General features: G+C 37.5%; 2 protein-coding genes across 3 annotated transcripts; one reads left to right on the plus strand and one right to left on the minus strand.

Annotated features, from left to right (window-relative positions):
- Positions 1 to 403: 403 nt before the first annotated feature.
- Positions 404 to 4,930, plus strand: LOC109244421 (probable glycosyltransferase At5g03795). 2 transcript variants are annotated; one of them, XR_002070696.1, is made up of 6 exons: positions 404 to 777; positions 1,747 to 2,356; positions 2,450 to 2,580; positions 2,836 to 3,184; positions 3,273 to 4,114; positions 4,199 to 4,930. XR_002070696.1 is itself a non-coding variant. In XM_019411509.1 (5 exons), the coding sequence occupies exons 2-5, from the start codon at positions 1,943 to 1,945 to the stop codon at positions 3,960 to 3,962; spliced, it is 1,584 nt and encodes a 527-aa protein (XP_019267054.1). In that variant the 5' UTR covers positions 404 to 777; positions 1,747 to 1,942; the 3' UTR covers positions 3,963 to 4,930. The 2 variants fall into 2 exon arrangements, 1 of the variants encoding a protein (XP_019267054.1); XM_019411509.1 differs by having other exon boundaries at positions 3,273 to 4,930.
- A 2,961-nt stretch (positions 4,931 to 7,891) lies between these two features.
- Positions 7,892 to 13,269, minus strand: LOC109244423. The gene is made up of 5 exons (XM_019411510.1): positions 12,873 to 13,269; positions 10,715 to 11,922; positions 9,658 to 9,804; positions 8,834 to 8,950; positions 7,892 to 8,744 (listed from the first exon to the last, which is right to left on the minus strand). Exons 1-5 carry the CDS (start codon positions 13,165 to 13,167, stop codon positions 8,109 to 8,111), a joined length of 2,403 nt encoding a protein of 800 aa, XP_019267055.1. The 5' UTR covers positions 13,168 to 13,269; the 3' UTR covers positions 7,892 to 8,108.
- Positions 13,270 to 15,709: the final 2,440 nt, after the last annotated feature.

A 15,709-nucleotide genomic window follows, 5' to 3' on the forward strand; every position in this document is an offset into this window, starting at 1 on the left:
GCGTATTTAGTGGTTTAGGGGTAGAAGGTAACCAAAATTAGATATTTGCTATAAACATTAAAAGGTGTCTATAGAATATAATTTTTTTAAATGGTATTTATTTAAAATAAATAAGGTGTTAATTTTTGCTATAGGAGGTAAAAATTCCATTATAAAATCTACATTTAAAAATTTTTGGGGCCTTTGAGTTTGAACCACTCTTGGAGCTAGTTAGTAAGAACATAAAAATTAAACCTATCGTATAGACATTTTGAGATCCGCCTTTGTTTAAGATGAGAAAAAACATACTGTAAAGTGTAAACACACAAGTTTTCTTTTAAAACATAGGTAACCCCTCAATGTTGAAATATTATTAATGTAACCACCTAATATGTTTTACATATGAACTCCTGTCCCAGCTGATAGCCTGATAGAACAAAAAATGCTAATAAGTGCATTTGGAAATAAGTTTATATTGATATTGCGAATAATTTTTAAGTATTTATTTAAACCATACATATTTTAGCAAATTGCAATACAAGTTTCTACTTATCTCCTCTGATCCTTTATGTACGGAAAGATTAAAAAGAGAGGCGCAGTTGAAAGGAATTGACAACTGACAACGGCCAATACAAATATGGAAACAAACTGTTACCGCCAATTTCGCTATTTCCCTTCTCAGATTAACTTTCTTTTCCAAATTTCCATTTCCTCTCCAATTTCTATTCCCTTTTTCAATTTCTCCGGCGACTCTCCGGCGTCGTATGGCTTCCGTCCGTTTATCTTCGTATAATAAAGGTAACAAGTACATAATTTGACATCTCTATTGACTATTGTTGTAGTTGCCTTTGTAATGAAAGAATTAAGTCGTCTTAATTATGCATGCATTTTGTTTGATTATAATGAGCAAGTAATTCATACTTATTTGGCCACATTTTTAGTTCTCTACTTTTGGGATAATTATGCATATTGTTAGATTGTTATTAAGGCTAAAGATTGCTTTTTTATGTATCAGAAAAGGGAATCTTTAAGGTTGCTATTAACATTAGATCGTGAAAAGATTAGAGTTGTTTACTTCCAGCAACTTGTGTTTACACCAAATGAATAAATGCAATATGTCTTTTATACACACATTTAGCACTTAATCATGGTTAAGTGATATGTATTCCACATTTATCTATAACTGCTAAATTTGGTATAAACACCGAGTTTAGACGTGTATTTACTTATCCTGTTGGTGTCGTCTTATTCCATCAAATGATCTCTCTTCTGTTTTTACTCATGTCGTACTAATTGTTGTTGTCATAGTTGTGGCTATTTTCTGTAATGATTCCAAGGTTTTCTATCCTATTACGGTCAACAGCTACTACGCCTCAATCTAATACAGTCACACTTCTCTATAATAACATCCCTATATAACAACTATTTACTATAAAAGTCAAGTTTTTTCGGATCCGATTTTAACATTATGTTATAATATATGTTCTCTATAATAGCACTTTACTATAGCAGCCAAAAAATATCGGAACAAATGAGGCTGTTATAGAGAGGTTTGACTGTACATCATATTACCAAGACTCAGAAGAGTAAAATTCTTAGTGACAGAAATTTCCTTTTTCTTTTCAAAGAATAGTTAATTTCCTTACCTAGAATGGTTAACTAAGTTTTTTATTTTCATTCACCACTGTTAAGGCATTTTCCGGTGGATTCATATCCTTATATGTTTGAATGAACTTATTGATTTCTTTCATCCTATTCTTTTGACAGATCTCCTACTTTGAGCTGAAGAACTTGTTGGATGCATGGGATGGCTGTTTTAGGTTGTCAATTGGATTGAAATCAGATTTACTTCAATGTACATATCATTTCATTAACATGGTTGGATATTTGTAGTATAGGCAGGAGAGTTAGTACATGGTTGGATATTTGTAGTATAGGCAGGAGAGTTAGTTTGCTAAATGAGATGAGGAAATTCTTCCGGCCAATAATTGTTGTTCTGTTGTTCAGAGTTAACTGGAGGAAACTGTTTGTTATAGGCACTATTTTAACAGTGTTTAGGGTCATTTTTCAAATTTCCACACTCCCTAATCCTTTGACTGAATGGGTTGTATCTCCACCCTTGGATGTTTCATCTTACCAACACTTAAATCGTGGAAAAATTTCGAGGGAACTTTCAGTGACATCAGATAACCAGTTGAAAATGAGTAGGCATTTGCCCACAGTTGTTTCACTCCAATCTACAGCCACAACAAACCGATCAATGCGAGCTATGGAAAGACGAGAAAGACTTCTTAGGCGTAGGAGACGTAGGAAGCATGCACGCGTAGTAGAAAAGATTATTTATCCACCTCCACCTGTTGTGCCCGATCACTTGCAGGTAAGTCTGATAATGTGCTTCCTCAGGAGCGATTAGTAAAGTCATTCTTCCTACTTGCTATCTTGTTTTTAAATCTAATTTAGTTATTTCCAGAGATTTATAGCTTCTTTGACACCAAATGAGGCACTTGCATATGCTAAAAGTGAGATTGAGAAAGCCCCTCTGCTCACCAATGATACAGACTTGTATGCTCCGCTGTTTAGGAATATTTCCATCTTTAAGAGGTACGACGGGTTATAATTGATTAAATAGCTCTTTATCTTTTACAATGTTACTCAAGGGCTGTGTTGTGCTTTTGTGATGGTAGAGTTACCTTTAACCACTCTCTCTTTGCCTATCTGTGGTGCAAACAAATCACAAACGTTTTCTTCTCTCAGCAACTACAGCCTAATTTAATCTTTATATAGTATTTTACATATTGACATCTCTTTCATAATTGTTCTTTTTGTTTAAGCACAAATTTTGATTTGACATTACAGGAGTTACGAGTTGATGGAACTTTTACTCAAAGTTTACATTTACAAAGAAGGAGAAAGACCTATTTTTCACGAACCTCATCTTATGGGAATTTATTCATCTGAAGGATGGTTCATGAAGTTGATGGAGGAAAGCCGTTACTTTGTCACCAGGGACCCAGAAAAGGCTCACCTATTCTATCTGCCATATAGTGCACGTCAGTTGCAGCTGGCACTTTACGTACCTAACTCACATAATCTTAAGCCGTTGTCAGTATTCCTGCGCGACTATGTTAATATGCTAGCTGCAAAGTACCCGTTCTGGAATCGCACACATGGAACAGATCATTTTCTAGTTGCTTGCCATGATTGGGTATGCATCAACCTCTTAATCAAATATAGTCTTGGCTGTATAGTATCCTTTAATTTCTTACAACGATGTGCATTACCAATTGTTACAGGGACCTTACATTTTAAAAGAACATGAGGAGCTAATTAGAAACACTATAAAAGCTCTCTGCAATGCAGATATATCTGAAGGAATATTTAAAGCTGGGAAAGATGTTTCCCTTCCGGAGACTGCCATAAGGAACGTTCAGAAGCCGCTTAGAAATCTTGGAGGAAAAAGAGTGTCACAACGCCCGATTCTGGCCTTTTTTGCTGGAAATATGCACGGTCCAGTCCGTCCCAAACTTCTCCAGTACTGGAGTGACAGAGATGAAGACATGAGGATCTACGGGCCTCTACCCAATAGAGTCTCAAGAATTATGTCTTATCCTGAACACATGAAATCAAGCAAGTACTGCCTTTGTCCGATGGGCTTTGAAGTGAACAGCCCAAGGATCGTCGAGGCAATATACTACGAGTGTGTTCCAGTGATCATTGCTGATAATCTTGCCCTCCCATTTGACGAAGTGCTCGATTGGAGTGCTTTTTCTGTGGTTGTTGCTGAGAAAGATATTCCTAAGCTGAAGGAGATTTTGTTAAGTATATCTCTCAGACGGTATTTGGTCATGCAAAATAATGTCAAAAAGCTGCAGAAGCATTTCCATTGGAACTCAATACCTACTAGATATGATCTGTTCCACATGATTTTGCATTCCATTTGGACTAGCAGGCTCAACCAGCTTCAAATATCACAGATATCATAATCCCTCTAGTTCAAAGTGCTCTCAACTTGCCCGTCTACTCGATTGAACAGCAATATGAACCATAAGGGCTCTTTTTGACATTTATAGGCCGATATTTTGAGGATTGCTGGTGACTAATTCTCTTCACTTGTGCACTCTTGAAATGATATGAGGTACTGAAAGCTTTTGCCACTTCAGTAGAAATAACACAAATGAACATATCTTTATTGATAAGACCAATCTCTTTCTGATGGCAGAGGTTTCATCGATTGGTTTTTCCTGTCCGTGCGTATCTCTTTTCCAACTTCAGTCTCTGCTGCGATTCAGGTAGTACTCAACAGAGGTGCAAGGCTTACAGGTCCCAAGTTTTGCATATGCACATTACAGCCGGAGGAGAAAAGATATTGCAGTTAAGACTTTGTCTCATGTCATCAGCATTTTCACACATTTTCCCTATTTTCACTGTTCCTGAGCCGAGGGTCTAACGGAAGCAACCTCTCTACCCTCATACGTTAGGGGTAAGGTCTGTGTACACACTACCCTCCCCAGACCCCACTTGAGGGATGGGTTTGTTGTTGTTGTTCCCTATTTTCTCAAGGTTTCCGCTGAAGTTGAATTTTCTTCAGTACAAACCAAGTTATCCGTAGATGATCCTTGATTTTTATTTTCCAGAAGATACTCTTTGAAATGAGCTGGGAGTTCATTCTCATACAATTCTAAAGTTATAGTAGTATATATAGAAAAGGAATTTACATTTTTAAATAATGCTCTAATGTCCTACACACCAGACCCCACACATAGGATTATACTGTGTTGTTGTTGCTCTAATGTCTTACACAGTAAGTCTGGAGAATATTCATCTAGTTGGTAATTGTATTGAATACAATGTAGAATATTCAAGTATACCGGGGAGAGAAATTCCCATCTACTTTTCTGCTGTGAATATATGTACAGTGTATATTTTTTCAGTAATTACAAGAACAAATAGTGATTTCTACATTTCTGCCCTATATTAGTAGAGTTTAAGTTTTATGCACTAATGGTGTAAAATACCAATCACGTGTTGATCGCATGTAAATCTGTATTACAACTACTAAAATCAGTAATCTGGTAAAATGACTTGCTATTGCAAGTTTAACTGCACTAATATCCGTTTCACCTACTTAGATGCTACTCAAGGGCGAGGGGCGAAATGCAGTTCACCGTCACTGGGTTCATCTGAACTCAGAACTTTCGGCGCAGATCATAAATTTATGTGTAATAAATCACGAAAATTGCAACAAATAGTAGATATGAAGCCATAAGTACGTTCTAGTTCTGACATTGAAAACACTAGCTCACGTTGATACAAACGTGACACGGCTTCGTCAACTTTTTTTACTAAATTTATATGTTAGATAATAAAAAAAAAATATATGGTGTAAAATATAACAATGACACCGCTTATAGTAATTTATTCATTTGTTCGCCTTTTTAAATAGTGACACCGCTTACAAAATTTTTTGTGTAAGCCACTGAGAACTAAAACAAGATAAATGTTGGTAAGCATTCTACTCAATGTCTAAAAACAAAAAATATGCCAGAGTGTCACGACAACTTCCTTTATCAAAGAGAACATTATCGCTCAAGTAAGGATTAATACGTCTCGTATAAAACTGTCAAATGATAAAATGTCCATTGTTAGAGTCTAAATATCCAATATCTTAATATAATCAGGCAACTACTTGACTAAGTTAGTTTATTAGTGAAATATCTTATTCACTATATAAGATCCACATATCATTTTACACTTCCTCTGTTGTGAACATGGATAAGTTAGATAATGCTTATGGGCCAGTTATTTGGACAAAGGTTGGCCAAGCTATTGGGCCTGGGGCTAAACCACGGGATATTTTTAAAAATAGCCAGATTTACAACTGGTCGATCAAAAATAGCCCAATTTCAAAAGTAATCGAAATTTAGCCACTTTTTATGTAAAGATAAATCTGAGCGAAAACACTATTCAAAACCCGGAAAATACTCCAGTATATTATGCTGGAGTTCCAGCATAAGTATACTTGAACTCCAGCATATTATACTGGAGTTCCAGGATAGTATGCTGGAACTCCAGCATAATATGATGGAGTTCCAGCATAAATACACTAGAACTCCAGCATAATATACTGGAGTTCCAGCTAGTATAATGGTCCAGTATAATATACTGGAGTTTGGAGCACCAGTGCTCCAGTGCTCCAGTATATTATACTGGAGCCAGCAAAGTACACCGGTCCAGCATAATATGTTGGAATTCATACACAAGTGCACCGAACTCCAGTATATTATGCTGGACCGGTCTCTATTGCAGCAAAACGGTGGCTATTTTTCATTGACTTGGTAAACGCTGACTATTTTTGATTGACCAGTCCGAAAAATGGCTATACCGTGAAATTTTGGCCTAAACCACGATATGGCCAAGGAATTAGACAGCCCAACGATACATTTGCTTGGGATCCAGGTTGAGTAGGGAGTACGTGACAAAGGGGATGAAAGGGTGTCATCGGTAGTTTTAGAAAATATATGAATTGTGATGTTGAATATGTTCTCTCTCATCTCTGCTCTATATCACTGATTTCCTCATCCCCTTCTACAGTGGCGAAGTCACATGTACATAAGGATGGTCAACTGACCACCCTTCGTTAAAAAATTATATTGCTTACATATGTAAAATATAACGTTTTAGAGGTATATAATACATACCGAACACCCTTTATCCGGAAATATTTTCACTTCTTTTAAATTTGAACACCCTTCCTAAAATTTCTAGCTTACTGCCCTTCTATATCGGTTTCTGTTTCTCACCTCTTTAATTTCTTCGTATCAGTTCTTCTATGTTACTTCAAGTGTTATTCCTTGTAATTCTGTGTAGTAAGGGCAATACTACAACTGAGTTTATTTATGTGCGAATTGGATATTTCAACTTCGTTACATCCTCCACCCCCTACTCCTTTTTGCTTCGCGTCTACTTCAGCATGTTGTTTAATGGTGAAGTATCCGATTGCCATATATATTTGAGAAAGACATATCCCATACTACAAAGACCACGTACTAGTATTAGTCATTAGATTAGAGAAAATATATAAATTTTTTATTGAAACTAAGATGCTATTGTCAAAATTTGGCAGGTTGGTATAATGGTATGCCGACCTTTTGCAATTTGCGAAGTGCTGTCGGACTCTTGAGAGAGAAAATCTTCTAGTTAGAAATTGCTTGAGATTTTTTTAAAGTGCAAATATAACATTGTAAAACAACGGGGAATTATCACTTTTAGCATGCGCCAGAAACTATTTACATTCGATAGCCGAAAAGTGTATAAAATTTATATAATTTTTGTATACAACATACAGAATGTATATATATACAAAAAATATACATTTTCAACTACTATTTTAAAAGCGACTATACAATATCATTTTCCCTAAAACGTTATCATGAAACTTAGCAGAGCTATCCAGTATGCAATGACTTTTGGTCCTTCCTTTCCGTGACAAAGACCTTTTGGCTTTTACGCTAGTTTGATAATTAGTGACTTAAGGTGGAATACAAAAAATAATTTTGTTCTGTTTTGCTTTGAAATTTTTTTGGTGTCTTTTTTGCCTTTTCAAGAAGTTGCTCTATGAATCTGTTACAAAAGAAATGATTCTTTTAAAAGAAAACCAAAATTGTTTTTACACAAAAAAGCAGCTGTTTTATTCAGCAAACATGTTTTGAAAAACAAACCAAAAACAAAGAATTCGCCTATTGCCCCAAATGACCAGTTTAATGTACTTATGTACATGCTATATAAACACATCGCCGCTGTAAAAAATTTAACAGTTGAAAGTAGTTATCTGCGACAGGCTATATTTTTTGTGAATCCTACTTGTGACTAAAGGAGACATAGCTCTTGACAGTTTGAGGTGCACAGGATTCGATAAGGCACATTATAGCTTTAACAATATCAAAACTGATTCGAAGAACTCAACGCTGCAAACAACGGTTGTTATATCAATTCTCCATGCTGCACAAGATAAGCTCATTTACAAACAAAACAAAACCTTGGAAGACAGCAGATTTTCAATTTCCTTTCTTTTTGCTCTGAGTATTTCTATTCTTTTTTCGTTCACTCGTATACCTATCTTCGTAATCTTCTTACTGTTGTGTTGCTTGATTTCCCATGTACACATTGCCTGACTCTGCAAATGCTCTCTTGAGTAGACTGAAAGCACCAATGATAAGCAACATCACTATTACCTTCTTTGATGCGAAGACCCTGAGATTTACCCTGAAGCCATGCTTTCTCATGAACCTCACCCCAGACACGCGTAACACGAGAAGCCAGGAAATGAAAGAGCACAACACAACTTTAATCGTCTCCGTCGGTCCAGATACACTCCTTGCATCACTGGACAAGTCAACATATGACCAAGAAGGAGCCTCTTGGCTGCTATCGACCTGGCTCAACCCAAGACTCTCATTCAACCAGCCTGATAGCTTTACAAGCACCTTTGCCAGCCACGCGATTTCATCATCTGAGATGGGCCGCTTCATCCAATCACCCTTGTATTTAATATCGGCCATCGTTCTGTTGCCAAAACTTCTGGGTGTAAAGATTTCATCCCGCGAATGCTCACACTGTACAATTTCTGGCGTATTCAGGGGCTTTAAGATAGGGCCACCAAATAACTGGCCAAGCTCAGATTTTAGTCTGTCCAAACACTGGAGGTTTTGTGTAAGATTTTCCCCACCAATTGATTGCAGTTCAGATTCTGCTCGCAATACAAAGAGCTGACAAACAGGTTGGACTGAGTTAGTAACATATATACACAAGCGCAACCTACACGGAACGGATATCTAGAGTGCTAAATATTGATCACCTGAAGCAACTTTTGTCCACCATCTTCACCATCACTGAAGAGTCGTAAATCTTTGTTCCAGTTCTCATGCAAAAAAGAACCATCAGCCTCAGTCTCAGATAGGCCGTCCTCCCAGTCCTGACATAATAGGAAAAGAACATAAGAATTGTAAAGAAGTGATATTGGAGCTCACATGGATAAGCATAGAATTTAGCCTTACTAGAAAGGTCACACAAGAAAGACAATACTTTATGGAAAATCTGATGGGCCTTGGGGCTTGGGCATGAAGAGTCTCATTAGACAAACTTGCACATTTATATTACAAACCCTTAATCTTCGTCCTAGAACACTTGCAATCAGAGACAGTTTCTCATACAATTCCTTAGCGCATGACCTATTTTAGGAAGACGATAATAGGTTTCATAATGGTAAACGCAGTACACATAAATCACTTTCTTGATTCTTCATGAAAAGAAACCAAGATTCAGGTCCTACAAAAATCAGTGCCAACTCATTTCTCCAAAATGGCCCAGACAGGTAGGTTGGAATTTTGCAAGTGAAGATCGGAAAATATAAAATAAATAATATAAAGTAATGCATATCTTTTTCCTATTTTCCATTCGTTACTTTAAGGGAACTACACACCAACTACAGGTATCATACTGTACTATTACAATGCAGGGATCATCATTTCTCCAATTACTTTTGATACTTGCTGACAAGATGCTCCTACCGGTCTAATGAGAGCACATTTAGGGTAATAACTCTAAGAGAATAGATCAACATAAAGTGCGCCAGCTGCTATCAATGAATCAAGCAACTGGCAAGAAGAGAAGTTACGGTACCTGTAATTGCTCACGAATAGCAGGAACATGTCTATGCAAAGCATTAAGCACTGATTTAGATGATCCAGTTGGTTTCGAATGAAATACAATGTCCACATTTTTTATGAGGTCCATTAGTTCTGTGGATGAGGTTAATATTCTTATCACCTGCATAAAAAACCATAGTTTAAGAAGGGATGAGAAGAACGAGAGTAAAATAAAAGCATGTGGAGTACCTAACTAATCTGATAGTCAATATCAGGATAAAGACAAGCAACAAACGCAGAGTTTAACAGACCACTGGAGAGCAACAACACATGCTCCGAGAAGCATATGATTACAGGACTAGGCTCAAAATAATTTGATCACCAGCTCCTGGCGAATTCTAGTCTGTTGACAATTTTTTCTTAACATTGGCAAAGTCAAGATCCCACTACTCAAGGCTCCTATGTCATTAGATCTTACAGTTCAACAACGTCCAAGTGTATCATGATTTATTGTTCTAGCAAGGCAACTACGACAACTTTCCTCTGTCATCTAACATCATGCGATTTGTTACGCCAAACTCTTCAAATGACTCACTGCATTTGTTTCATCACATATGGCAGGCATCTAGGCCGATCTGTATGTTTCATTTGTTCTCCAATTAATTATCTATCTTAGTGCAGGTAATGTTTATATTTCAGGTTTAAAATATGGAGCTGGATATGCAGTTGTGGATCCCAGACCCTCTAGGATCAAGGAAGCATGTTGGGCAAAATCATTTCAAATTAACCCCCCAAAAAAGTTAAATTGGTATCTCCAGTAATTTCCAAAATAACAATCGACAGTTTCTGTGGAAACTGAAACCACCAGACTCATGTTATCTGGAGCAATATTCATTTAGCTAGTTGAAAGTTAACGAAGCCCAATCAGAGAAATTGATGACCAAACATGCCAAACTAAGACCGTGCACATAACTGGCGGTACATTTCATGCATTCAGTAACTCATTATAGCAACAAACACCCAAATAACATGCACTGGAAGCTTTCGTGCAATAGTAACCACCAAAGGAAAGATGTGAAAATGGAACAGACCTTTGAAATCATGTTGACTATCACTTCTGGATCTGTATGAAGAAACTTGTGGGCGAAACCAATAAAATGCATGACCAAAGAGCTGTAGTATAAGTAGTTAGCTAATACAAAAACTTGCCAAGAAGAGGTATAGGCATGTGGAGTTGACTGGGTAACCTCCTTCAGTGTACTTGCATTAGACTTCCCCAAATTTGCATCAAGTTCTGCAAATTCTTCCATACAAATGGTCCAGGGCTCCAGGTAACTAACCCACAAGGTGAACACCTGTGATGCATTTTTAATAGAACTTTCCACTGGACAATACAGGAATGTCCTCAATATGAATCTGTATAATGGCCTCTGAATCCACGAGTTCCAAGAGTTACCAGAATCCACAATGGTAACCACATTTCTAGATTGAACAATGTTAAATGTCCCCCCGACTTTCCACCTAGGACTTTCAGTATAGTCAAACTGGTCAGTTCCATCAGTTGGTGCAACTGAACTCAGATTAAGATACTTAACAAACACATTTACTACTTCGCCTAATCCTGAAGTAGGAGGAGTCTCACCCAGTACTGACCGAAAAGGGAATGACACACCAAATGATTTGCACAAATTCACAGGCAACGGTGAGAAATCATTATCAACTAACCAAAATTGTATTAATGTATTAACCAAGAACTCTGCTTTTTCAACAACTGGAGTGTCATAAGCAAAAGAGTAATGAAGCAGTGAGCTCCTATATGGTTGATGTGCCTTCACATCACCTACAGGCACATATGCATGGAGATATGCATACAAAAGACGCATATACAAATTACCCTCATTCTTCTGCTCCGTCCCACGTTTGGTGCTTGACAAACCTGGAATTGAATAAGCCCAATTCTCCATTCTAAACCTTCTGCTTCTCTTAACTCTTACAGTTTGAGGACCCTCACTATTACCTCGACAAACAGGGTAATAGGCAAACCAGAACATGTAATATTCAAACACATTCAACTGAACCTGAAATGAAGAACCCTTAACTGAGTCCTCCTTCAACCTATTTTTGAACAAGGGGCATAAGTCAGACAAAACCCGTGAATCTCTATCGTTTTGAAGCATATAACGAACCCATTCGGGTAACCTTTCAACAGGAAATACATATTTAACTAGAGACGACCCATCTGCAGCCGCAATGGAAGATAGCAACACGCCATTGGGCGACAATAAGCTGAAAATTCTACCTGTAACCAACAACATTTGTTACCAATAAACTAAAAAATAATTAAAAACATTGCAAAACATAAAGAAACAGTAAGAAGCTTCTGGAATCAGAGGAGGATTATAAATTCACTTTCAAAATATGTAATTTACTATAGCCAGCCAAAAATGGCAGATCAGTCCAAATTAGTTAGCTGAAGACTCTACCATTAACCAGAACATTTGGGGTGATAAAAATAAAATGATTAAGAATATTATAAAGCATAAAGAAATTGTAAGAGAACTCCAGAATTCAGGAGGTTTATAAATTAACTTTCATGATGAGTAATTTAGGTAATCACCAAATGACAAGAGAAAAGAAATTAATTAGATGAAAATTCTACCTACAACCCATAACTACTGTTACTATAAAAACTAAAATTCTGAAACTTGAACGGAAATTGTTAGAATATTCTAGAATATGAAGAGGATTCACTTCAAAAATGCGTAATTTAGTTAGTGACCAAAAAATGGCAGAGAGGACAAACTAAATAGCTAAAATTCTGCCTGTAAACCACAACATTGTAACGATAACATATTAAGAATAAAAAAATCCAAAAAGCACAGAAATTGCGAGAAATTTATGGAAGCTAATGATGTTTACAAAGTCGCATTTGGAAGGAGTACATTTTCCACACTAGCAAAAAAATGGAAGTGAAGACAAAATAATTAGCTGAAAACTCTACCTGCAAACCAGAACATTGTAATGATAAAAACAGAACAATTATAACAACATTCTAAAACTAGAAAGTAATTCTAAGAAAACAAACTAGTTGTAGCTGAATATTTGACTTGCAAAGCATAACATTGTGATGATAAAATAGAGACAATTATAAGAAATTGTTCCTTTTCGGAACGACTAATCGGAGAAAATGGAAGAAAAGACGACATAATTAGCTCAGAAATGGAAAGGCGTGGAGCTTGAGAAGCAAACCTGCGAGCTGAGAATCGTTGGATAAAGCGGCAATATCGATCCAGCCGGAAGGAGAGAGAGACTTGACGGCAGCCGGAGCAGAAGCTGAGTCATCGAAGCCGAAGAGTTTACAAATTAGGGTTGGGAAAGTGATGGAGAAGAACCATCGGGACTGGTCAGGTGTATGCTTGTGTAAGAACGACTCAACGGCGTCGCACGCGGCGAGGATCTGAAGCGGAGAGGAGGCGGCAAGTACGGTGGCGGCGATATCGGAGGATTTCGACTGAGTGTCCGTTGCGTATAGACGAGACATCATTTTCGCATGACACACACTGATATAGAAGAGAGAACTTGAAATGCAAAATGCGATGTGCGTGAGTGAGGGTTTAGGGGTTTTTAAATGGGGGAATGCGTATGCAAATGGCGCCTTTATATGGGGAAGAGAAGACGGACGAATTTGGGTAATTCTGGAAACCCGTGGGTTTTACTACGTGGCGTTTCGGTCCTGCTTCTTTGTGATTTCCTTTTTTTGGGTCCTACTATGAGTTTGAAAACACTGACTTTTGAATGCTAAAGGGGCCTGCTGTGTTTGGAAATTATAGTATGACTGTTCTTTATTGTCAATGGGATAAGAAATTTGAACTTCCAAATTTAATAACCTACGCGTTTGGATAATATTAGTGTATTGGTAAAAAAAAAGACATGACACGTGGAACATCAGTAAGCTGACGAGGCATGATATGTGGAGCGTCAATATAGCGACAAGTGGCACTCTCAATTAACTATATTAAGAGAGCAAGAAAGGTATGGGAGAAACACCAACGGAACAGCGCAGAGAAATGAACCGGGCCCTATAGTTGTCAAAAGAGAAATGGGAATGAAATGAATGAAGGCTGTAAAGAAGGGAAGATACATGAACCAGAAGTAAATAAGGAAGGAAAATCGGAGAAGTTACAAGGAATCTTTAGTCATAAATGTGCCAATTATGGATACGTATGGTAACGGGCAATCAGTACAATTAACATCATTAGTAAACTCAAATTAAGTGTGGGAACCGTTATGATTATAAGCTCCTATATAAGGACAGAAATCTCATTTGTAAAAAAGGGTGACAATTATTACTGAAATACATACTATTAGTCTTGGCTTACTCTACAAGTTTTAAGTCTTGGTTTCGAGTAATGATTGGCAGTTCATTCTCTAATTTTTCTTTGTTAATCATTTCCATATTTAGATATATTCTTCTTGAAGAAAGGTTGGGAATCTATATTTAGGCATTGGGTTTGATTTGTTTAGCTATTATTGATATTATAAAGTCGTTATTTCATAGATTTGATTGAGTTGGAGCCGAATTCGAGAGGAAAAGCGGTCGTTGTGGATTGATTTAGCCGTGGAAGTTGAGGTAAGTGTTTGGTCTAACCCTAGCTTGAGGGAATAGGAGTAGAGTCTTATCTGTTAATTGCTATTTGTCGAGTACGGTGTATAGGCATGGTGACGAGTATCTATACATTGGTGTCGAGCATGACCGTGGGTCCTAATTTGCTAAATTGTCGAATTGGTAATCGTTATTTATGAGGAATTGGTTGGAAATCTTTAACATTGAGCCACTAATTGTTCAGACTAAGTGTGGATTTAATTGTGTTAAGTAGAGATTGAATGAGTTTGGTTATAGTTGGATCCCCCTTGCCGGGATGGTTTATTATATTATCTTGTTCCCTTGCCGGGATAGCTTATTATAACATCTTTCTCCCTTGCCGGGATTATATTGTGTATTGTGCTGAATGAAACGGGATCGTGTGGCACGCCGACCACAAGATATTATGAAATGGGATCGTGTGGCACGCCGACCACGAGATATTATGAAATGGGATCGAGTGGTACGCCCACCATGTGATATTATGAAATGGGAGCTAGTGGTACGCCTACCACGTGATATTATGAAATGGGAGCGAGTTGTACGCCTACCACGTGATATTATGAAATGGGAGCGAGTGGTACGCCTACCACGTGATATTATGAAATGGGATCGAGTGGTACGCCTACCACGTGATAGTATAAAATGGGATCGAGTGGTACGCCTACCACGTGATATGAGGAATTGGGATCGTGTTGCACGCCTGCAATGAGAGAAAATTGAAACAAGTGAAAGTGGTTTGTTTTCCCTTATTCTGTGTTAGAAGAGATCAGATGTAGTTTCTTTTGTTATCCCTGATATTCGGTTTTATCTGCTACCCCATAAGTATGTTCCCCCTCCCAGCTTTAATTGTTTACTTTCCGCTATTACTTTGTGGTACTTGTATATATATATCTGCACAGGTTTATCTGGTAGTCTGGTCTAGCCTCGTCACTACTTCGCCGGGGTTAGGCTAGGCACTTACCAGCACATGGGGTCGGTTGTGCTGATGCTACACTCTGTGCATCTTTTTGCACAGATCCAGGTGTTGGAGCAGCATTTGAGTAGCAGTAGCATTCTGGGAGCGAGCCTTCAGTCCGGAGATTTCCGAGGTAGCTTGCTGGCGTCCGCAGGCCCGGAGTCCCTTTCTATTTTACTCAGTTTGTTATCATTGTACCGAAACAGACAGTCTTATGTTTCATTCAAACCTTGTATTTAGTATTCTGTAGAAGTTCGTGAGTATTGTGACACCAGTCTTGGGTAGAGGATTAGTCAAATTTCGGCATTTTTTTAGTTATCTATATTTGAGACTTTCGTTTTATTATTAAATGTTTCATTATTTCTAATATTGTCGTGTTTAGTTAAAGGAGNATCTTTCTCCCTTGCCGGGATTATATTGTGTATTGTGCTGAATGAAATGGGATCGTGTGGCACGCCGACCACGAGATATTATGAAATGGGATCG

This window comes from Nicotiana attenuata, unplaced genomic scaffold (assembly GCF_001879085.1).
Source record: "Nicotiana attenuata strain UT unplaced genomic scaffold, NIATTr2, whole genome shotgun sequence".
NCBI lineage: Eukaryota > Viridiplantae > Streptophyta > Magnoliopsida > Solanales > Solanaceae > Nicotiana > Nicotiana attenuata.

What these genes read in the sequence shown, in the direction of transcription:
- LOC109244421 (XM_019411509.1), top strand. Translation starts at nt 1,943, where the DNA reads ATGAGGAAATTCTTCCGGCCAATAATTGTTGTTCTGTTGTTCAGAGTT. An exon ending in TTGTGCCCGATCACTTGCAG is followed by an intron (nt 2,357 to 2,449) that starts GTAAGTCTGATA and finishes AGTTATTTCCAG; the next exon opens with AGATTTATAGCTTCTTTGAC. An exon ending in AATATTTCCATCTTTAAGAG is followed by an intron (nt 2,581 to 2,835) that starts GTACGACGGGTT and finishes TTGACATTACAG; the next exon opens with GAGTTACGAGTTGATGGAAC.
- LOC109244423 (XM_019411510.1), bottom strand. Translation starts at nt 13,167, where the DNA reads ATGATGTCTCGTCTATACGCAACGGACACTCAGTCGAAATCCTCCGAT. An exon ending in CAACGATTCTCAGCTCGCAG is followed by an intron (nt 11,923 to 12,872) that starts GTTTGCTTCTCA and finishes TGTTGGTTACAG; the next exon opens with GTAGAATTTTCAGCTTATTG. An exon ending in TAGTCAACATGATTTCAAAG is followed by an intron (nt 9,805 to 10,714) that starts GTCTGTTCCATT and finishes TTTTTTATGCAG; the next exon opens with GTGATAAGAATATTAACCTC.